A 22,577-nucleotide genomic window follows, 5' to 3' on the forward strand; every position below is an offset into this window, starting at 1 on the left:
TGGTTGAAAGTTTCAAACACCTGCATTTAAAATAACTTGATTACATAAAAAACTTTGAACCGCTTTTCAAAACCATGTTCACATTTATTAGTTTATCGCAGTCACATTAAATGGAAACTCACGTGATGATCAAACATATTAAGACTCAACAATAGAGTATAAAAAATGGATAAATAGTACAAATATGGCAGGTTATGGAGGAAATGCTACTCGAAACTTTTATAAACCTCTGTCTGAAAACGGAAAAAGTCTTTCTTAGAATAAAATAAGAAAATCATGAAACGCACAAGATCAATCAAAAACATGAACGAAGGTTTTTCAAAAGGTACTCTTTGAAAAATCTTAAATTTGTGCTTTTTGTCAGGACCACCATAAACAAATCATATCACTGATTACGCAAAAATGTAAGGAAATACAAACTTTCCGCCAAAACTTAACAATTACATCACAAAACAAAACAATAAAATATTTAATAAAAAAATATTCTGTGTAACAGCTGTTACACAGAATATTTTTTATTAAATACACCAAGTTAAGCAAACAATATGAAGGTCACAATATATGTTATATATTTTAGAGTTCTGTAAATAATGTCCAGCTGTCTCGTTATGGACTTAGTTTTTTACTTCATAAAACAGTCATTCAATTTCAAAAACTTGAAGTTTTATAAAATGTATGTTAAATCTTGGGTTTCCTTAATTATTTAAGTGAATGAAGTGTTTCTCAGCTCATAAAACAATACTGCGTTTGTTAAAGGTCTGTATTTAATGAAATAGTTTTGTATTGTACACTGATTGACTATTTTCCTTTACCTGTAAATTAAAAAGAAAAAAAGAATAGGTACTCTTAACAGATTAAAACAACAACTTGAAAAATAAATGCATACATTTATAAAAGGGGACACATACAAGATTTTATATATATATATATATATATATATATATATATATATATATATATATATATATATATATATATATATATATATATATATATATATATATATATATATATACATATATATATATATATATATAGCATAATGTTCGCTGAGTTAAAATAAAAACTTGAAACGAAAGATGGAAAAAAAAGGAAAGGAAATGATCAAGTATAAGTGCACCGAGTTTACTTGAAAACAAAAATTGGGTCATTTTATTAAATATTGATAAAGACACGTGGGCGGAAGTCCACGACGTCATCAAAACAGAGAGACAGGCGGAGGGAAAGTAGTCCGTCAGTGGATGTGACACGCTTACAAATACACAGAAAACAACCCAGAGAGCAGCAGGACACCATGATCCGGCTCCAGCACCGTGTTTAGAGCGCCTGAACCACCTGGACATCGCACTTTACGGATATTTTTCTCCCCTTTCGAGACAGCAGCACCATGGTGAAGAAGTCGGACCGAGCCCCGCTACTGGACTGGGAGGAGATCCCACCACCCGATGCGAACCAAACGGCCCCGCCGCAGCCTGACGCCCCGGCGGAGAAAAGTTCGCAGTCTGCCGGTCGGGGAACACCCACAGGCTCCGCGGCTGGTACGGGGTGGAGCAGTAACGGTAACGGTAACGGCCCCGCCGCCATCACTTGCAGCCCGAAGAGCGTGACAGCTGGTGTCGCCAGCGGGAACGGAAGCCCGGGCCGACCGCTGACAGGGCTCTCTGGGCACGGCTGGGATCGCCCGGAGCATCTCGGTACAGATCGTAACGTTCCTTTTCCCGGCCTCTCCGTGAGGGATCAGTGGGAGGAGAAAGACCAGATCGTGGCTGTGTTTGTCGTTACCTTTGATACTAGATCAGGTAAGCCATCAGATTGTAAAAAGAGCAGATGATCCAGTTTAGGGTGGGAATAGATATAACAACACCAGCACTCCTCATTATCTCAGCATTTATAGTAGACCAAACATTCTACTGTCACATTTTTCTGTTACTGATAATTTCCCACATACTGGACCTTTATTCCTGACATTCTGGCTATATTATGCTGCTTGTTTGTCCATCTCTGTATGTGCCTCTCCCCTCATCCACCTCATGACACCTGCAAAGTTGCAGCAGATGATGACTGTCTAACATGAGTCTGGTTCTGCTGGAGGTCTGAGTCTGTAAAATATGAACTTTTTCCTCATCTCTCTTTTTTTTTAAAACGTTTTCAAGTTGTTGTTTTTTTTATAGTAGATTAATGTTGGTCTTTGAGGATAATAGGAAACAAAAATCAAACTAAATCTGCTATTTGGGTGTCTTGAGATAACATGAATTGGTGCCCATGATAACACAAACATCAGGCTGTTGTTAGTCGGTCACAATTTTTAAAAAATCGAAATGACAATATGACGATATAATGTGATCATATAATGATTTTATGTTATTTTCACCACTAGGAGAAGTCTTAATGAAGTAATATATTGATAAATTCTAGTTAAGAGCACCATAGGTTGTTTTTTAAGAAGTTAAATATTGATAATTGGAGCTACGGATTTGATAACTGCATTGCATGAGTCAGGAGTGCAATATTCTGCCAATTTCTCTTTGATCTGCTTTAGTTCATTTTATTCTGTTGCGCCCCATGGTCTATTAACATTAGTACTGTCTGTGTAGTGAGCTACAGTGAGTTATACTGATACTTCAAGCCCAGGTGAGATGAAATGATTTCAGATGTAAAGAAGAACTAAACTGATGGGAAATCGTTCAGTGGTGGTGTAATAACCCTTTTTTGGTTGAGTAAGATGAACTTCCTGATTTGACTCCCCAAGGTGTCAACCTGCTGGTATGAGACAAACACCATGTTTTTAAAGTAAGGATAAAGTTTACCAGGGTGTTTAAGTACAAACAACAAGTAACTGATAAAAAGGAAGAAAACAAGGCCAGGATGTCAGCTCATGGCTCCATACACAGAAGATGTCAGTGTATGGGTGTTTACAGTAGCTGAGTCAGTGCTTTTGACTGTCTCTGACCTCCTGACACCACATGACTCACACACAGACTGAAAGGAAGAGGCACAAGTGAAAGCAGAGGATATGGGAAGTTGTTTCATGTTTTTCCTGCATGTGTGTGTGTGTGTGTGTGTGTGACTTGCAGGAAACATGGTAGAGTGGTGCCTGCCTCATGACATCAACCTAGATGGAGTTGAATTCAAATCCATGGCCAGCGGTTCCCATCGGATCACAAACGACTTCATGTACGTGCCTTTGCGAATCAGGAAGCATGAAATTTAGACCTGAGGGAGAACATTTGCCTCTTCAATCCCTGCAGGAAATCTTTCTCTGTGTTTACTCCTCATCTGTGTTTTGCCGTTGGCTAGATATTTTCGTAAAGGCTGTTACTTTGGGCTGGCCTGCTTTGCGAACATGCCTGTGGAGAGTGAGCTGGAACGAGGAGCGAGGATGAAGTCTGTGGGAATCCTGTCTCCCTCCTACACTCTGCTCTACCGCTACATGCACTTCCTGGAGAACCAAGTTAGGTAAGTCTTCCAAATGTGCGTCATGTGTCTGTTTTCTTCACTTCTTTTTTTAATTTGCCTTCTCTTGCATTCACCATCCTCTCTGTGGCCACAGGTTTCTCTCCCCATGCCTGCTTCCTGTTGTTGTTTCTTTGTTACATTTCTTCCTCATCTATTTATCATGAACCCATGGTCTCAGCTCAGCTCCCATCACTGGAGCACTTTGCATGCAGTTTCTGATCATGGTTTAAGAACTGAAGTAGATCAAGCATGGACAGCCTCTCTTTGCTGTCCCACAGTGGCCCTGCTGCAGTCTTTGAGCTGGAAATCTCCTCTCTGACTTCATATCAGATATGATCAGGTGATGAATCATGCCATCGCCTAATCAATTTTGAAGGATAGCTAAGAATTGAACCCATGGTTTGTCAGGGTTAATGTGTTTTCGTCTGTGCAGCACCAAGAAGATGCCTGAGATAGTGAAATAGGTCAATGCCGATTACTGTATGGTAAAAGTGGTCTAACACAGGGGCATTTATTTTCAGGGCTGGTTACTGAGTCTGGTCCAGAGGGGTGGCATGAGCCCCCTGCACCCTGACATCTGACTGGTGACACCTGCTGCCAAACCTTGAACTCTGATTTGCTTTTAGCCTTTTCAGGAATGTGACTTATGATAAAATCAGCTGTCTGGTTGTTGTCGTGATCAGCTGCTGGTAACATTCTTTGAATTTCAACATGTTGCATATTTTCTGTTGTGACCTTGGAAAACATCTTCTTTTAAAGAAGAAAATAAAGATTTATAAGCTTTGTTGTAGGGCTGGCCGATATGAAAAAAATCCTGTCAGGATCTTTTTTTCATATCCTTCGAAATGGGTATTTATTATGATATAAATCAAATATCTCTGTTGTCAAGCTTAGATCCTCGTTACTGATTTTTGACTTGGTTTATTTTTTGCCAGAGGTTGAACATGACAGATGTACTGCAGAACATTATACAAATACTTTCGAGAAAGAAAACAGGTACATCTATTTAACTTTGATCTACTTAAACTGCGTATCCATTGATAAAAGGAGCAAACCACCCTCTTTAAATGAGGATTCAGCACGTGCTACCTGCTGTCACAGTATAGAGTTTGTAAGAGCAGAGTGTCCATAAAGGAAAAATGGAGTTTGAAGCGATTGTCTAGATTTGACCAAACTGCACCTCCTACAGTTCAATGAACGCCCTCATTCCTTTCTTGTCCCTTGAGATGAATGCTCATTACGCATGGGTGGAGACCAAAAAAATCAAAGCTTAGAAATGACGTTGTTAGATAGACGATACACCCCACGGTTTTATTTCTGACAGTCTAACTGTGTTGATACACACACAGAGAACTCTCCCTTGTCTTTCATTGCATCTCCACGCCACAATGACCTCAGCCGATGTGTGTAACCCTGTGCCAGTTTGCACCTGCCTTTCAAACATGCTTAATATACACTGTAAAAAAATGAAATCTTATCTTTATTTAAGTAGAAATGTCTTTTTAGACTTAATAAGAGCCACATTCACCTGACTAGTCCAGAGAAATGTCCTATTTCACATTATTTACTGACAAAAATGAGGCCTGAATTGCTTGTACCAAGTTGAAAAAAAATCTGCCAATAGAACAAGAGGAAAGTTACTTGTATTAAGACATTTTTCTAGTTTTAAGCACATTTTAGAGCAAATTCTTCTTGTCCCATTGGCAGATTTATTTTTACTTGTAATAAGCAATTCAGACCTCATTTTTGTCTCTAAATAACTTTAAAAAGACATATTCCTGGACTGATGAGTCAAATGTGGCTCATATCAAGTGTTACAAGACAATTTTCACTTAAAATGAGACAAAACACTTGACAAGATTTCTGTTTTTTTGCAGTGTAGACCCACTTACAGTTTCAGGTTTGATAAATCACTCTGCAAGTGCTTAATGATAGAGGTGTCCCAGTCAGATATTGATATCGGATATCGGTCCGATATCAGCAAAAAAACAAATATCGGTATCGTATCGGAATGCATCTAAAATCTCCGATATAAGCAGTCCATTCCAGACTCCGCTCCTGCTGTTTTTATTTGATTTATTTAGGTTATTTTCTGGGTCTTCTAATTTATTCTTTATTTTATTCAATTACTAGTATTTTTTATGTTTAATGTAAAAATTTCTGTTACCCATTGGTTAATAATAAATGGGTCAGTTTTTCCTCATACCTACTGTTGCTGATTCTTGTTCTTTGTTTGAATAACATCACTTAATCAAGGCTTTTCTAACATGACAGACATACTACAAAATAAGTAATAAAAGTATGCATGTTTAATGCTGATATCGTATCAGATTAATATCGGTATCGGCCAATACTCAATGCTGCAGTATCGGTATCGTATCGGAAGTGAAAATGTAATATCGGGATATCCCTACTAAATGATTATATTTGCATCTCCTTCTCCTTGATATGATTGGCTAATCATGTCTGCCAAAACAAATGAAAACCATTGACATTCTATCAAGGAGAAGATATTTTGCTGTATATATCTTTATTGTTTTATTGTTTTTTTGCCCAGGCCTGCTTTGTTGTTGTTTTACTGTAAAAGTTAAAGAATGAATGTAGAATCTGTTGAAACATAATGGTGGTAGTCAGAAAGGGTGTGTGCCCACCTGCTTCATGCTACCCCTGCATCAGTCAGTGCCCCCTGCTGTTTTATCCCAGTAGAAAAAAAATCTGGACTGGCTCCAGTTTTCTGTGTCTGACAAACACTGACTGCAGTGGAAATGTTCAGATGGATGCTCCAGTTATTTTGGATTAAAATCTACCAGCTTACACGTTATGAGACGTGCACATGATATGCCTTCATACCTGAGCAGCGTTGATGGAGCAGTAACGTGGTTATGAGATTTGTTCAAACATGCCGAGGCCTTAATCATACAAATCTGGTTAGACCTGGATGACTTGAACTTGAGCACCTTCTTTACCCTGCAGACATCAGTTGGAGTGTCCAGGCCAGTATTCTCCACTAGAGGCCTTCTATGATGATAAAAAGGCGGTGCTCCCCCCGGCAGGAAATGGTCTGGTTACCGCCTGTCCAACCTGGAGTGTCACGACGATCAACCGCTGCATGCACCCAGAGATGAAGGTCTGAGAGCACAGCCCAATTTTCTGTAAAAGCAGTTTTGTTGTGCAGATTATGACCTTTCGTCCTCTTTTGCCACCTGTAGATCACTCACCCAGCTGGCTGCATGTCTCAGTTCATCCAGTTCTTTGGGGAGCAGATCATGGTTCTGTGGAAGCTAGCACTACTTAGGAAGCGTATCCTGATTTTCTCCCCTCCACCTGTTGGTGTCGTCTGCTACAGGGGTGAGTCTCTCAAACACACACACACTCTTAAACTGAAAATAAATTCTGGGTTATTTGAGTCCTTTGAATGTGTCACTAACCGTGTTATTATGCCCCCTTTAGTCTACTGCTGTTGCTGCCTGGCCAATGTTTCCTTACCTGGAGTTGGTGTCACTGTGCCTGAGTTACGGCCTTTCTTTTACGTCAACATCGCGGACATCCCTGCCCTGGAAACAGAACTGTCATACGTGGCATGTGAGTGAAAATCTGCTGTTGAAAAAAGTTGATTTATTTATAACTGTCATCAAATAACGCTTCATGTCCGGGCTTGTTTTTCATGTTAAGGTACCACAGAGAAGATTTTTGAAGAGAAGAAGGAGCTGTACGACGTATACGTAGATAACCAGAACGTGAAAACTCATAAAGCTCATTTGCAGTCGCTGCTGCGGGTGAATGCAGCAGATAAAGAGAAGTACAGCAAGCTGAGCGAACAGAGGTAAACAGCACACCTTATAAACCATCAAAATATCTTCAAACACTGGCAGCTAACTTCATCTGATTATAGAAATATCTGCAAAATTAGTAGCTAGAGCAGGGGTCTGCAACCATTACTTTCATAGAATCAATTTTCCCTGAGCTCACCTGGATTAAAGTCATTTCTGGGCCACAAAATCTTCTTTATCTTCACAATGAAGATAATAAAGTCTATAAAATCATATCCACTGTTAAAATTAAGTGAATAATTATCAAAACAAGAAGTTTTCTTTAGTTTATGAAATTCTACATGTAATGTCTTATTTTTTTAATTTTCAAAAATTGGCAAAGTTAAAAAAAAAAGATATTTTAAAAAACTTGCAGGATTTTTTTTTCAATCTTTAAAATGTGCAAAAATGAAAAAGAGGAATTTAAACAATTTGCAAATAATTCTGTACATTTCTAAATTTTTTAAAAAAATTACAAAATTAAAGAAAAAAAAATTCATGAATTTGCAATTTTTTAAAAAACTTATCTGAGAATTAAAAAATTAATCATGATTTCCAAAACTTTAATTATTTAGATTTTTTTTTTCAATTTTTGTGATTTCAAAAATTTGCAAAGATGTCATTTTACATTTTTGAAAATCTGCTAAATTATTTCTTTGAATTTTTGAAATTTTAGAAATCTGTCAAAGTTGTAAAAGTTTGAATATTTAGGAAAAATTTGAGGAAAAAAAAGAAAATTTTAGAAATTTGCAAAAAAGTTCAAACAATTGTGAAATTTAAAAAAAAACTAAAATTACTTGAAATTTTCAGAATTCAAAAAAAAAAAAAATTACACATTTTTTTATTTTAAAAGTCACCATAATGTCTAACAAGTTTGAAATTCTAAAAGATTAAGCCAAAATTACAAAAACATTTGAACTTCAATACATTTGAAAACATTTCAAAGAAATCATGATTTTATTTACTGTCCATGTTGATGTTGAATCATTTATAACCCTCTATAAGAAAAATATTTTTTTTATTTCAATTATATTTTCTCAAACCTACAAGGAGCCACTACAAAGGAGTCAAAGAGACATGAGGCTCCAGAGCTGCAGGTTGCAGACCCTTGGGCTTGAGGATCCTATTCCTCTGATTGTTTTTAATGATTGATGACTTTTTGTTTCCAGACAAATGTTGCTGTACTCTCAGGAGGTTGATGGAGACTGCACTTCAAATGAAGAGGATCTTTTTATCCTGTGAGTCCTTGATGATTGTATTCACTGGTGATAACTGCTTTCATGTTGTGTTTGTCATTATCAGGCGTTCTAGACAGCTCTCCCTCATCCTGTCCACAGATTCTTCATGGAGCTGAACAACCGCATCTTTCAGACCCTGTGTGATGTAGCAGGGAGCACTGACCCCACCCTCACCGAGGAGCACATGAGTGCCATGGGACTGGACCCGCAGGGCGATCGCTCCTTCCTGGTGGAGCTGCTGGAGGTGTACGGCATCGATGTCACCCTGGTCATAGACACTCTCTGCTGTCCCTGAGCCTCTGTCTGCTTCAAAAACTCAGAACACCACTGGATATTTGTGCCTTTAAGGCCCACACACACCCACACACACGCACATACATACACTCACTCTGAGACACTGCCTCCTCCCTGGGACCGTCTGCCCATGCCAAGTGGGAGTCTGTTTACCCCGTGTGTGTCTCCTGCGACCTGTGGGGCTCACTCCTGTCCAGTGCGGATGACAGAGACACTTAATGTTGGTGCACAGGTCCCACAGTGGCTGATGAACACACTTGCCTATCAGACAGAGCCCAAGCAGCAGTGTGCTCTCATTACTGTTCACACCCCTCATCATGTTTCAGGAATATCTCTTCACTCGTTCATGTTGTTCTGGCTGTCGTCTCACCTTGAAGCACTGGATTAAACATCTCGCTGTGGTCGTCACAGCTGGATGGTGATTCATCGTCATCCTCTACACCGATCACAGCAACAAAGACACACAAACCTTCACACTCTCGCAGCTTTAGTGACCACTTACGTTTCCCATGAGGATGAGGTTCATGTTATGTGGGTGAGTTTTTACTGCTGGACATGAACTTTGTAAACATGTTGGGAATTATTTCATCCATAATCATGTGCAAAAAAAGGAATTCAAACTATAACATGGATAATTATGTTGCGGTTCTGACTCTGAGGAGCAGAAATGAAATGCTTTATTGGACTCTCGTGAAGGAAAAGAAAGCAATAGGAGTCTGTTTGTCAATGAAATCATCAGCCATAACTTGTGTGTGTAAGGAAAAGATTTTTTTATGAAGACGGATAATGACTGAAGCTGTGCTGCAGAATGAGAAGAAAATGCTGTTAAACATCTTTTTGCACCTTCAACTCAAACTATTTCTGATTGTGTGTCTCTGCGTCACTGCGTCTCTGGGTCATGGAGGAGTGATGGAGATTTATGTCACGTTTAACTTTGTATGCTGAGGTTCTTCTTCTGTCAGTGAATGTGATCGTATGAATAACTTAACATGAATGCTGCACTTTGTAAAACACTGGATTGTTTCTTGTTGCACACGGTGTCCATGCTTAACTGTATCTTTTTTTAAAAACCGTTAATGACTCACAGTCTGCCAGAGCAGGCTGTCGATGTTTTTTACTTGAGCCAGTGAGTGAGTCGGTGGACCAGCGAAACTATTATATAATCTCTGTTTTTGGATCTGTCCCTGATGGAGTTGTTTGTGGTTTACTTGTTGACCAGCTTCAGAGGTTTCCTCGCTGTCCGTCTGTGTCTCTGACAAAGATCTCTTTGTGTTTTGAGGATCTGGTGTTGGTCCTCTTTAGGCAGATTTACAGCGAGGCCCCCCAGCCCGTTCCAGCTGAGGGGCTCTCTCCGCCTTTTCATCACAGTCTCATTGAGTGAATCCAGCTCTAGAGATGGGCCAACTGTGTCTTTTGAATTTTCCTGGCAGGACTGGTTCAGTTTCTCCATCACATTGCCGATCAGAGCGATAATTTGTTCCATGTTGGAACACATGAGGCCGATGCTCGCCTCGAAAATTTGGACTGAGTGGTTCTCAAACATGCAAGCTTAAAACCAAGTCTTTTTTTTAATACATCTTTTTAATTCACTTTTTTACTCTCACGCTAATGAAACAACCTTTTTGGGAACTGTTCCTTGGATTAAGCACTACTGATGGTCCTAAGGCTGGTTCTGTACTTTGATTGGACCCTGTAAGCTTTTGTGGTACGGTAATAAAAAGAAAAAGGGCATAAAGTGTTGTTTTATAAAGAGAAAGACACTAAAGCTTTGTTGTTTAAATGGGGCCTTAAGGAAACGTGAAGTTCTCAAACCTAAAACAGCAAAGTGTCCGTTTCCTCTGTTTGTGAGTCAGCAGTGTTTGCTGAAAGATTAGGAAGCCTGTCCTTTCGTCGTTGACTCAGTTTACTCGTCAGTGGCTGATGCTCCTGTCACTGACGGTGTTTGCTTTACAGGTGTACGTTAAATGTAAAAGGGAATGTACACACCACACAGCACTGTATAAAATGCCTTCTTTGTTGAGACCTTCACAGATGTGTACCAGCATTAGCTCAGTAAGTTGTTTGTACAGTGTGTCACTCTACTGAATGTCAAAGACAGCAAAAGTATTGCACACATGCAGCAACACATCCACGTAATGTTTTCCTTTTGGATTGTACTGTAAATCAAGAGCTTTCACCTGAATAACTGGATAATAAGTCTTCACCTTAATAATGTGAAACACTGTAAGAGACGTCAGTAACGTACCCATGAACTCAATAGCATGAGCAACTGTTAATTTACTGTACTGCCATTGTTAAACAATAAACATTGATACAGTAAGGTGTTATCTCAGCCTCTGCATCACGATTTTCATCTGTTTCTTAAACCACCTCAGCCTCCTCCTCCTCTCTCCGTCTCTGAGCAGTTTCTGCTTTTATTGTTTTCACATAAACTTCAAGGATCATCGAGGCAAACAGGGAAAAAACTCAGGTAGCAGCAACAAAATGAAAGAATACTGTGCTTGAAGAGAGCCAGGCCTTCATGGATGGAATGTGAAAAAAGCAGTGAGGCAGACTAACAAAGCTTTTAACGAGTTGGTGGATCTGGACAGAGAGAAATAATTACAGATGAGAGCCAGAAAACATTTCATCTCCCTTTGAGACTTAAAAGCCTAGAAGCTGAGGTTTTGTGTCAATGACAGGACTTTTAATAGTAAGAGACAAGAGAGATAGACATATTTTTTGTTCAATCAACACTGACGACAAATTCCTCAGAGGAGCTTTAAGTTGCATTGTTGGAAATATGGGCACTTCATAGATTTATGTCTCCCAAGTACAAGAATGATGTTTTCTATTTGATGATTTTTTTTTGTCTATAAACTGTTCAAAGACAGCAGGGTGAATTTTTCAGTTGGAAAACACTGCTTAACACACACACACAGAAAAGGATCAGCAAAGCAACAAGCAGCACCAGATTTCCCTGCAGCAGGAGCCAAAAGTGACACGAGTCAAATAATCCTCCTCACGTAACTTAAGACAGCAGTGAAGTCCATCAAGAGCAAAGGTTCAATCAGATTCAGCCGTCTTTTCTCAAAATAACAAAATGAGGAGCCCTCCTTTGTTTCCTGAACAGCCCGATATGAGGCCGGAAATGCAGCTTCTGCTTTAATCCTGCAGATTTTCTGTCTCCACCATCTGTCAGATCAGACCCAGCCTCAGCAGGGAGTCTGCCAAACTCCTCATCTGAGATTATGAGCACTTGGAAACCTTTCAGAACGCTGCAGCATCCCTTTATTCTCCCTCAGTTGTTCATATAAAATACCTTCAAACTGCTCTAACTCTTAAGAGCCTGAACACCTCAAAGATACCACAAGACTATCAAAATATTACATCAACTTTGAAACACGGTTTACTCATAATTATTTCTCCTTCTGCTGGGAAAATTTGTCCAACATTGACTTTCTGTCTTCATATGTACTCCTTGGCTGCTAAAACTTTAGCCAAAGCAAAGGTCAGATTAAATATGAGCCACATTCACCTGACATGTCCAGAAATATACGTCTTATTTCAAAATATTGAAAGATAAAAAATTCTGCTTGAATTTTTTGCAAAGAATCAAAAAGTGGGTTGAAAATTTTTCTTGGTTTCAGTTTCTAGAATTAAAACATTTTAATTTTAAGTGACTTGATAAGAAATGTTGTAAACCCGATTAGCAGATAATTTTGAGCCATTTAGGCATCATTTTTGTTAAGAATTGAGATATTTTCTGGACTTGTAAGGTGAATGTGGCTCATATTGATTCTTCTACAACATTGTTTTACTAAAAGACAGGAAATAAACACTTTCTTACAGTTGAGGACAAAATTATTAGCCCCCCATGAAATTTTAAGTTTCTTCAGGATTTTTCCAAGTACTTTTTTAACAGAGCTAGGAATTTCTAACACTCCATTTCTGAACATAATAGGTTTCTTTAGAAGGCACAAAATATTTATATTTGCTCACCAAATAAATAATTATTCAAGAAAATGCTAAAATGGCCAGGGTCATTATCATAACCTCCCTTTAAGAAACAGCCATTTATTAAGGCCATGTCCACACGTAGCCGGGTATTTAGGAAAACGCACATTTTTTTATGCGTTACCGCCTGTCTTCCAATCAAAACCGCAGTTTTACGTCACCGAAAACGATGTTTTCTAAAAACTCCCGTCAAAGTGGAGATTTTGGAAAACTCCAGTTTCATGGTTTCGTGTAGACGCCGGTTAACGGAGTTTTCAGTTCTTAAACGTCACAGCTGAACGACGGGGGCTCATTCTGATTGGTTTACGTCTAGAAAACACTGCCCACTATGGGTTTGAAAATACCCGGCTACGTGTGGACATGGCCTAAGTCACTGCACAAAACACTTTAGTGCAGTGATGTGCGTTAACTCTGCAGGTGATGTGCTTGAAGGTGATCAGGTGAAACAGGTGATTTCACTCAACAATTAAGTTAAAACATGGTATAAAAGCCTAAGCATGTGTCATGTGAGCTGTCAGTTAAGAAAGCACCATGCCAAAAACAAAGGAAATCAGTTTGGACCTGGGAAAAAGAATAATCGATGCACACAAAACAGGAGAAGGATACACAAAGATATCCAATCGTTTCCAAGTGTCAGAGGTATAATCAAGAAACTCAAAGACAGCCACACAGTGCAGGACAAGCCTGGCAGAGGTAGGAAGCCAAAGATTTCAAAGACACTGGAAAGAAAACTAGTGAGAGATGTGTGTAAAGACCCCAGAACAACTGCCAAGACACTGGTGAATGACTTGGCCACAAAGGGAATCATAGTCTCCAAGAAGACCGTCACTAGAGCTCTGCACAGGAATGGACTGCGAGGTTGCACTTTTAATGAAAAGACATCTTCAAGCCAGACTTGTATAGGGATGGGAATCAAAAACCGGTTCCTGTTGAGAATGGATAAGAAAGGTTTCAATCCATTAATATCGTTAGCCTTTGTGCTTAACAATTCTCTTATCTATTCTTTACATTGTGCCGGAGCTGCCAGGCCTTACGTCGACTAGTCTACTGCAGCTAACTTAGCTTAGCAGTTAGATAACATTTCCCAAGAAAACTCTGATTCAGGATTTTCAGGTTGAAGTTTTACTGAAGTGGCTTCATAAAGAAATGTACATTACTCTCTCTCAGGAGATTCATGTACAGTACATTCAAAATGTGTAAATCATCTTATTTACCAAAGTAACAAAATAGCGCAAGCTTGATGCTATGTTATGGGAAACTGCATTGATATGCTAGCAGTTAGCATACATCAGTATAACTTCAGCTTCAGAGTAGAATTTCAACTTTCAACATAGAAACATATCAAATCAACTCTTTGTAAAATAATACTGAGAATTTCAAATGTGAAAAGCTAACAGGCAATTGAAAGGCTCATGGCTCACTTCATAACTATGGAAAGCTTCCAAACAACTTAAACCATTGCTATAACCATTTTGAGACACTAGATGGCCTACTTGAATTATTAATATATCACAACACAGTACATCAGCATCACATTATGTGCAATCATTACCTGTTTCTGTATAATTATGCCCAGAAATATCCAGACTCAGGGACCAATTACAGTTTATTCATTTACAGTAAACTCAATTAAATGTTGTTGACACAGAAAACCAGTAAAGCTACTTTTTGTACCGAGAAAATGCACTACAGGGATTGATAAGGGAATCGATAAAGAATCAGATCCATAAGCAGAATGGATAAGGGAATCAGTATTGACAAAATCTTATCAATAACCATCCCTACTAAGGTATGCTCGGGACAACCTGGAGAAAGATTAGTCATACTGAAAGCGTGTCTTATGGTCTGATGAGACTACAGTAGAGCTCTTTGACCATAGAGACACTGCTTATGTTTAGAGAAAACAGGGAGAGGCATTTAACCCAAAGAACAGCGTCCCCACAGGAATCATGAATAATGAAAAATATGTGGAGAGCTTGAAAGAAAACCTTAAGCAGTAAAACTGGGTCTGAGTCGTCGCTTTATCTTCCAACATGACAACGATCCAAAACATACGTCTCTCTTGGTGAAGGACTATCTTCAGAAGACCAAGGTAAATGTAATCGAATGACCTGCACAAAGCCCAGACTTAAATCCAATTGAAAATATGTGGTGACCTTAAGAAAAATGTCCATGCCAGAAAACCATCAAACCTGGAGGAACTTGAGAGATAAGCCAAAGAAGAATGGGCCAGGATTCCTCAGAAGAAGAGTCAGAGACTTGTTGAAAACTACAACAAATGATTGCAGGCAGTTATCCAGCAAAAAGGAAACACAACTGACAATTGGATTGTGGGAGGCTAATAATTTTGACCCTGGAAGTTTTTGTGTTTTGTAGAATACTTTCATTTCTGCGTGCAAAATATAATAATATAAGTATCCAAAATAAAACTTGGATGTCTAAAAAAGCTGTGTCAAAATGTGTCGCTCTGGTTCAAAGCACCTGGGAAATACTTTTAAAACAATGACATTTTTATAGGGGGGCTTATAAATTTGTCCGTAGATTTTGGTTTTGCAGTATTGAAGAAACCAGGAGTCTGCCAGACCTCTGTGCTTTATTGTGACGATAAAAATATCCAGTGTTTGATTGTAAAGCCATGATTTTATTGACCGTGTTCAAAGCACTGACAGTAAACCATTCAGTAAACATCAAGTCTGTAGTAAGACAACCTGCACTTGGAAACAAAGCATTGGTCCTTTCATATTCATGTCATAAAATCCTCTCCATCACTGATTAAATGAGCTGTAATGTAATACTTTTCCATATATAGATGTGGAAACAAAGAGACTTTTTAAATCATGAGTTCTTCATTTCAAACTGATTAAAACCAAACATCCTTGTCTGACTTTGATGGCATCTGGTCCTTGTCTTTCTCTTGAAGTCTGTGTTTGTTCTGCAGTTCCTGCGTCTGATGTTTTTCTCATCACTGTGTCTGTGCGAGGAGCTGCTCCCTCCGCTCTGCACTGATGAAGAATCTGAGTTTCCGTGGCAACAGCCTTACCTCTACAGGCATGGCCTCATACTCCTCGTTGTCGATGTTGTAAAAACCTCCGGCACCCTGCAAGGTTGAGCAGAACATTAACTGTCAGGAGAAAAACAAATGTTCTACGCTTCACAGGCCTAACTGAGTAATTCTGTTGTTGTCCTCAAATATTTTTATTTTCTCTTCAATAAAAAAAGGAAACGACGGGGGGACACAGAAGGTTTCTCACCTCTGGGAGCTGCAGCTTACAAGCACTTGCTTCCAGTTTGGTGGAGGTTTTAGTGAAAACTGTTGAGTCCTCTTCTTTTTTATTTCTGTAAAAGAAATCATTTGTCATTTGTTCATTTTCACAACATAATCATTACATAACAAGGAGCTGTGCACTTAGTCACCTGCTAGTAAGCATCAGAGTCAGGAGGCAGCTGAACAGATCAGCCACCCATCCACTGTCATTCCCATTTCAGTGTCATTGGGCACAGGTTGAGGGAACACCTCAAACAGCCAGCCTATCACAAAGCTAACATGGAGGAAAATAACCATTCGCACACGCTCATACCAGTGGGCAGTTCAGAGTGACTAATCTGCCTGATGAGCAGGTTTTTGGACTGTGATTTGATCCCTCTGCACAGAGAATACACGTAAAAACTCCAGGCCAGCCGGGGACACCAACACGCAGAAACAGCACTAACTGCTGCCCCACCATGCAGCCCCCCAACAGATTATCATGTGTCAGAGAAGTAGGGAATGCCAATAACAATATGTGTCCATGCTGTAGTGCAGTCACCTGCCACTAGCTGGAGCTGTAGGTTAAAGTAAGTGGCAACCTCTGGCTGTGAAGGCTGTGCAGGAGGGTTACAAAACACGGTTCATCGAGTGTCCACTTGAGGCTGGCTGCAGGAGCCAGTAACCACATACACATCAAGTCAAATAAGACAACTCCCAAGGAAAAAGTAAACGTGTTTATGGCCTTGTGTAATAAACGGGTATGTCTGAGCAGCTAATTTCTCTATCACGTGAATTTTCTTATGACTAGTTGTTTATCAAATTATTAGTTTTATGAATTTTCTCATTGAAGGGCATATCAATGACTTCACTAACAAGAGCGCATCCTGTAGCTGTCTGCAAAGAAGCTAAAGGCTCGCCCTTTACCTCATCCAAACAAAGTTAAGTTAAATCAAGATTTTACAGTATGGCAGCAGCCACCAATGGGCTTCAAAACTCAGTATCAGAACCATATGAGTGACATCACAGAGACCATGTCTATGTATCATACAGTCTGTTGGTTAAAGGCTATGGCATTGATACCATGATGCTCTCACACCTTCATGAAAACAAGCAGAGATGACCAAAAATGCACCGATACATGCTGATTTAGCTGAGCTGTTAGCTTGTGGCTAATTTTGTTATTTCCTTCTAAGTGCATCATAGCCTGCAAATAATAACTCATAGCTATCATGGCTTAGTATGTTATTGCAAAAATACAACTAATAAATAGGGCTGGGTACCTTTCACATTTGAAACCATAAACTACCGATGCCTGGTACCTTGCAACTGGTATCGGTAGTTTATGGTACCAATTTTTGGTACTTTTGTGTGTGTGTGTTAATATGGTAATAATATGAATTTGTTTAATGATAAATATCTTTTTTTTCCAATTTAACACATCTATTCTTTAATAAGTAAAAATAACCTTTAACCTTGCAATACTGTGTTCATGTCCAGCATGGAAAATCAGCCACTCTCTACTCCCCCACAGTCACAAGGATGCATTCAGGTACCTAAACATGGTACCTTTTGATTTTGAGTGAATCAGAACTTGGTACTTCTGACAGAATTCAGTCAGTACCTATAAAAGTACCTTATTGGGTACTCATCCCCACTAAAAATACATTATAACTTAACATTCAAGCCTCAAGACGTCCTGAAATTATCAGGCAGAGACAAGATTACATCAGTTACAGGCTCTTAATGCTTGTTTTGATCTGTCTTAGATACATTACCCGGCCCTCTGATGGATCATATCCCAGAACTGGTGCAGTTTTTCAGTATTTTCAGAAAATGAAGATGAAGTTGTGCAAAGGCTGTTTTCTCATCAAACTGGCATTGATCTACGAGGCCAGAGCAACACGCAAAGCTTAACATGCAGACGCATGTGGATGTTGACCTGCAGGAAGGACGAAGGCTGGTGGTGCTAGCTCTGCTAATATTAGCCACACTCTCTGTGATCCTGTGTTTCAGCTGTGCTCAGCTTCTGAGTGCTTTCTTACCCTGAGACTAGGTCAGTTAGAGAGTAAACTTTCTGTTTAAGGACTTGGAAAATAGTCTCTTTGAAACAACTCAATCAATCGCTTTATTTACCCCCTCGTGGATAAATTAAGTACTTTCTATTCTATTCTATTTAATGTTGCCTTCAAATCCTTCATTTTTTGCAGTGGACTATAAAACATATGTACTGCACAGGGTTGGCCACTGGTTAAATCGTGAGCCCATATAGTGTGCAGTCTGGGTTTGTTTCCAGCCTGAGGCTCCTTTCATGTCATTATCCCACTCCATCCCTCATTTTCTTGTTTCCTCTTAAAATAAAAATGTTAAAAAAGCCCATAAACATAACTTGAAAATGAAAGTAAATATATACTACTGACCCAACAGTGATGAACTCGCCCACAGTGAAGTCGTCTGGTTCTGCAAAGATCATCAGGGAATCATTGAGCCGCTGCAAGATTCAAATGAGAAGAGTGACGGACGTGTTAATCATCAGATTATGTCAGTTATCACATGCTCCACACTTCCATGATCACTTCATGATGAAGTAAATGAAATCAGCAGCATCATGATTTCTATCATGGTCATAAAATGTTATTCACTGTTTGCCCCTGCATGATATCTTTTTCATCCTTCTGAAGATCAATACATGGTATGAACTCATTCCTTTCTGGACTGACCCTCTGCACAGGGTTTTTGTTGTGGGTTTGAACAAACAGCTCCAGCGTTGAAAGCTTCTGCTCCTTCCACTCCTCTGGCTCTTCCACTTTTGGGGGCTCTGATAGAAAAACACACAAAGCAAACAATGTTTCACTGTTGGGACTTGGTTTGATCCAGGTATAAGCACTTAACTACTCCATTTTACCTTCAACAGGTGGGTACCAGTAGTTTTTCAGCCTGCGGACGATGCGATACATCAGGTTGGGTCTAGGGGGTTTCTGGGGAGGCAGATCTGGGGGCCTGAGACTGGGAGCTGTGAAGGACACGGAGACTTCCCGGACCAGAGGCCACTCCTGATGGATATAAACTCAGTGTGAGATTCAAATTATAGATCAGGCACTAAAGGTTACAGAAACATGGCAAAGCACAAAAATACAGCCCACAATTTCTGTGTGTTGTTTAAGGTCTTTCTTAAGGTGTTTCTCTTGTTGTGAGCTGCAATGTTAGAGCCACTTGACACCAGAATTTCTTTTGATCATTACGCTTCAAATACACCAGGTACGTCTGCAGTGGGACTCTATTCTTGACTGAATTTGCCAAATTACTCCAGCTGTGTGTTCAGTCCATCAAGCCCCATGACTGACAGACAGCTGGAGTCACAGACCGAGGAGTTCCTGCTCTTCCCTCTCCATTGATAAGTCTCTCTTTATTCATGTTGGGCTGAAAAACCTAAAACCTGTTGACTCCTGGTCTGGCTCCGCCCATTGGGCAAGTTCGTCATCGTAGTCAAGCTACATACAAACTGATTTTGACACAGTTTGTTTTATTTTGAAAGTCTCTAGGTGTTTTAAGGTAGGACTTCCTGTCCTGCTCCATCTTCCCTACGCTGAATTTATGAGTCACAGCTCCACGTCTATCAAAAATACGATGACTGCAACAGAACACATCCAGTGTGAGTTGACACATTGACTTGAATGAATCTTTGAAATGAATATTTGATCCGTTTGCTGTAACAGAACGGGGACGGACTGCAGACGCATCTGGTGTTATTCAATTGTAAATCAAATTGTTCTTTCTTTACCTAAAACAGCAAAAACTTTTTGATTAAGGGATTTCTTTAAAGTAAATACAAAGTCATAATATAAGAGATATACACAACACACACACACACACAAAACACAATTATTATTTACTTTTTTCTTACATGGTACTCTCTCTTTTTTTGGTAGTAGCTTGATTTATATTTTATGAAAGCCTCACACCTTCCTCATGTCAAACACACTAACCAAAGCACACCTAGACAAGTGGTTTGAAGCCTTACCCGTAGAGTACTAAACCAATGAGCTGCATTAGTCTTCAGTGGCCCAAGGTACCAGTATCTGTGAGAAGGATTGATAAGTTACTTGTTGATTTAATCATATGATGGAGCTAGGATTGTTCTGGTAGCTAAAGAACCAAATATTTAGTCTTACTTGCTGATTGTTGCAGCCACATCTCTAAAAGCACCCCAACGTAGACCCATCAGAGCATAGACTGGCTGCTCTTTCTCTCCCTATAAAACACACACAAGCATGCAAGTTTATGTTCCTGTCAAGGTGCAGTCCAGCCTTATTTGTTTGTATCACAACATGCATACTAGCATGCAGCCAGTGTTCATCAGGTGGAACAAACAGACATGTTGAATAATAAAAGATGACAGCGAGAAAGCTGATAAAACAATCAGAAAATAAGCATGTGAAAGTTAAATAACACTACATCAATATCTGTGGGAAAAAAATAATTCAAACAATAAAACTTTTGTCAAACGCAATTTTGAAAATGCTAGATCATACAAAAAGTCTTTGATTTAATCTTTAAAAAGCGAGCGCCTGATGTTCTGATGTCACACAGCAGTAAAAAAATAATCACTTTCTAGTGCTTCAAAATAAATTTCTCTGCTGTGTATTAGTAAATCTATTAAGAAGAAGACCTATATGTTGGAAATTTTGAAATTATTTTCTTAAATGGTCGTTAGAAAATGTACATGCCTCGAAGAAAAGAAGAGTGACAGTTTGTAGAGTAAAGAGGATCAGTTTCTTACTTTGATCTGTAGCACATCCAGAGGAACAATTTCTCCTTTCAATATGGACAGAGTTGCTGATACGATGTCCCTGAAAAATGGTCAAATATTGTTAAAGAATAAAATAAAACAAATCCAACTCTAAGGAGAAACCTGGGGATTGTTTTTTTTTTTTTTTTTACATTGCTGATGTACTTACTTGACCTTGTTGTCACTGAGATGATGTAGACTTGGACTCAGAGAATTGTGAGAGCCGAGAGGAATGAATCCAATTGGAGTGTTGCTAAATGTGTCCTGTAGTTATTAAACATTAATCAGTGAATGATTAATGAGAAGACAAAATCTCTTGGATAAGAATTTAACCAAAGCCTAGTGACGGATCAAGACAAAAAAAGACTGTGTGATGCTTACTTGATCTGGTCTTCGCAGTAAACCTGTGATGACCTCCTGCAGCGTGCCATCCCCTCCAGCCACTATCAGCATGTCTGTCTGCTCCATGAACTCTAAAAGTTTCTTTGCCTGGCCTTCATAATCTGTCTGTGGAGGAACATGGGGAAGAAAAAAAAACAGTATTAAGCCATGCAAAGAGATTTCCCATACAGGATGGTATAATACAAATAGATTCAATAATATCAGCTTACCTTCACTAATGTTATCTCCACACCGGCCAGGTGTAAAATGGGTGCAGCATTCTTTTCAAACAGGTTGTTAGCTTTCCTGAGAAACAGAGAAGAGTTTTGTTATTTGCACTTCTTTTCCATCTGGTTAGATAAATTATATTTCACTTAGCAGTATTTCAAATTTATGGATGAATAATAAAGGCAAAATGTTGTCTGGGGCCTATAACTCACCCACTGCAAGCTGCAGGGTTTAAGATCACTGTAGCCTTCCTCAGTCTCTCCTGTGGATCTATTAGCTGACGCCCATACTCCTAAGAAGACAGGATGACACACAAAGCTGAGAAAAGTGTTTCACTTCTTTGATGGTTTTGCATGTAAACATTTAGCAAAATACTGTTTACAGAAAATACTTACGCAAGAGTAAAGGTTTGATTTTTAAACCCAACTCAGAGAAGTACAAGTGAAAAAATCCACTGCTCAAATGAAAGTATATGTTATGCGTTAACGTGATGTCCTACCCTGGCAGCGGTGCAAGCTTCCCTCCGCAGGACATTATCACTGATAATACAGAATACAGTCATGTAAAACAAAGGAACAACACAGTACTGCTTAAAGAAACTGTTAAAAAAACCAAAGATGCCTACCAGTGTTTCCCGTACAGCCAGTACGAACCATATGACAGCACACACACAGCAAATGTGGACTTTTTCCAGTGGTTCCGCAGAGTACGAAACACTTTCACTACACGGGCCATGGTTCCAGTTAAAACGACCCAAACCCTTAACCTAATACACTGCTACATTGACGTAGACACCGACAAACTGTAGTAATGAATGACAAATTTACATCACTGCGGTCACTGGTCGACAAATGTCAGCGGCATGGACATCTTGGTGTAACTCCAAAAACAGTACGGACAAACACAGGGCGGAACCAATGTCCTTTGTATTCTATTTTACTCAGTTTTATCGAAGACAGGTATATCTTCACCGAAGAGTCACAGGAAAAACAACTCATGATCGTGAATTAAAAATTAAAGTTATTTAAACTAGCATTATTCCAATTTAAATGTATATTTTAAATAATTAACTCCATAAACACCAACTTCCATCCCTCACGCGCTAAAGACAGCTAAACGGTCAGAGGACCTCGCCTGAGGAA

At 39.2% G+C, this 22,577-nt stretch overlaps 2 protein-coding genes across 2 annotated transcripts; one reads left to right on the top strand and one right to left on the bottom strand.

Annotated features, from left to right (window-relative positions):
• The first annotated feature begins 1,199 nt into the window (after positions 1-1,199).
• Positions 1,200-11,112, top strand: dennd11 (DENN domain containing 11). The gene is made up of 9 exons (XM_074677149.1): positions 1,200-1,799; positions 3,075-3,174; positions 3,298-3,456; positions 6,430-6,583; positions 6,666-6,804; positions 6,907-7,038; positions 7,129-7,279; positions 8,435-8,503; positions 8,603-11,112. The coding sequence occupies exons 1-9, from the start codon at positions 1,388-1,390 to the stop codon at positions 8,796-8,798; spliced, it is 1,512 nt and encodes a 503-aa protein (XP_074533250.1). The 5' UTR covers positions 1,200-1,387; the 3' UTR covers positions 8,799-11,112.
• Positions 11,113-15,413: 4,301 nt separating this feature from the next.
• Positions 15,414-22,433, bottom strand: agk (acylglycerol kinase). The gene is made up of 14 exons (XM_074677150.1): positions 22,061-22,433; positions 21,935-21,974; positions 21,648-21,727; positions 21,438-21,513; positions 21,208-21,333; positions 20,996-21,090; positions 20,818-20,887; positions 20,210-20,289; positions 20,059-20,116; positions 18,943-19,090; positions 18,758-18,855; positions 18,458-18,528; positions 16,045-16,129; positions 15,414-15,890 (listed from the first exon to the last, which is right to left on the bottom strand). The coding sequence occupies exons 1-14, from the start codon at positions 22,168-22,170 to the stop codon at positions 15,756-15,758; spliced, it is 1,272 nt and encodes a 423-aa protein (XP_074533251.1). The 5' UTR covers positions 22,171-22,433; the 3' UTR covers positions 15,414-15,755.
• Between the last annotated feature and the right edge of the window lie 144 nt (positions 22,434-22,577).

The sequence above is a fragment of the Halichoeres trimaculatus genome, unplaced genomic scaffold (assembly GCF_033239565.1).
Source record: "Halichoeres trimaculatus isolate MK-OKI-2021-1 unplaced genomic scaffold, fHalTri1.1 fHalTri1_scaffold_10, whole genome shotgun sequence".
NCBI classification, from domain to species: Eukaryota; Metazoa; Chordata; class Actinopteri; order Labriformes; family Labridae; genus Halichoeres; species Halichoeres trimaculatus.

Coding starts and splice junctions, on each gene's coding strand:
- dennd11 (XM_074677149.1), top strand. CDS start 1,388: ATGGTGAAGAAGTCGGACCGAGCCCCGCTACTGGACTGGGAGGAGATC. Junction 1,800..3,074: donor TACCTTTGATACTAGATCAG/GTAAGCCATCAG, acceptor TGTGACTTGCAG/GAAACATGGTAGAGTGGTGC. Junction 8,504..8,602: donor GAAGAGGATCTTTTTATCCT/GTGAGTCCTTGA, acceptor TCCTGTCCACAG/ATTCTTCATGGAGCTGAACA.
- agk (XM_074677150.1), bottom strand. CDS start 22,170: ATGGCCCGTGTAGTGAAAGTGTTTCGTACTCTGCGGAACCACTGGAAA. Junction 21,975..22,060: donor TGGCTGTACGGGAAACACTG/GTAGGCATCTTT, acceptor CTGTATTATCAG/TGATAATGTCCTGCGGAGGG. Junction 20,117..20,209: donor GTGGCTGCAACAATCAGCAA/GTAAGACTAAAT, acceptor TCCTTCTCACAG/ATACTGGTACCTTGGGCCAC.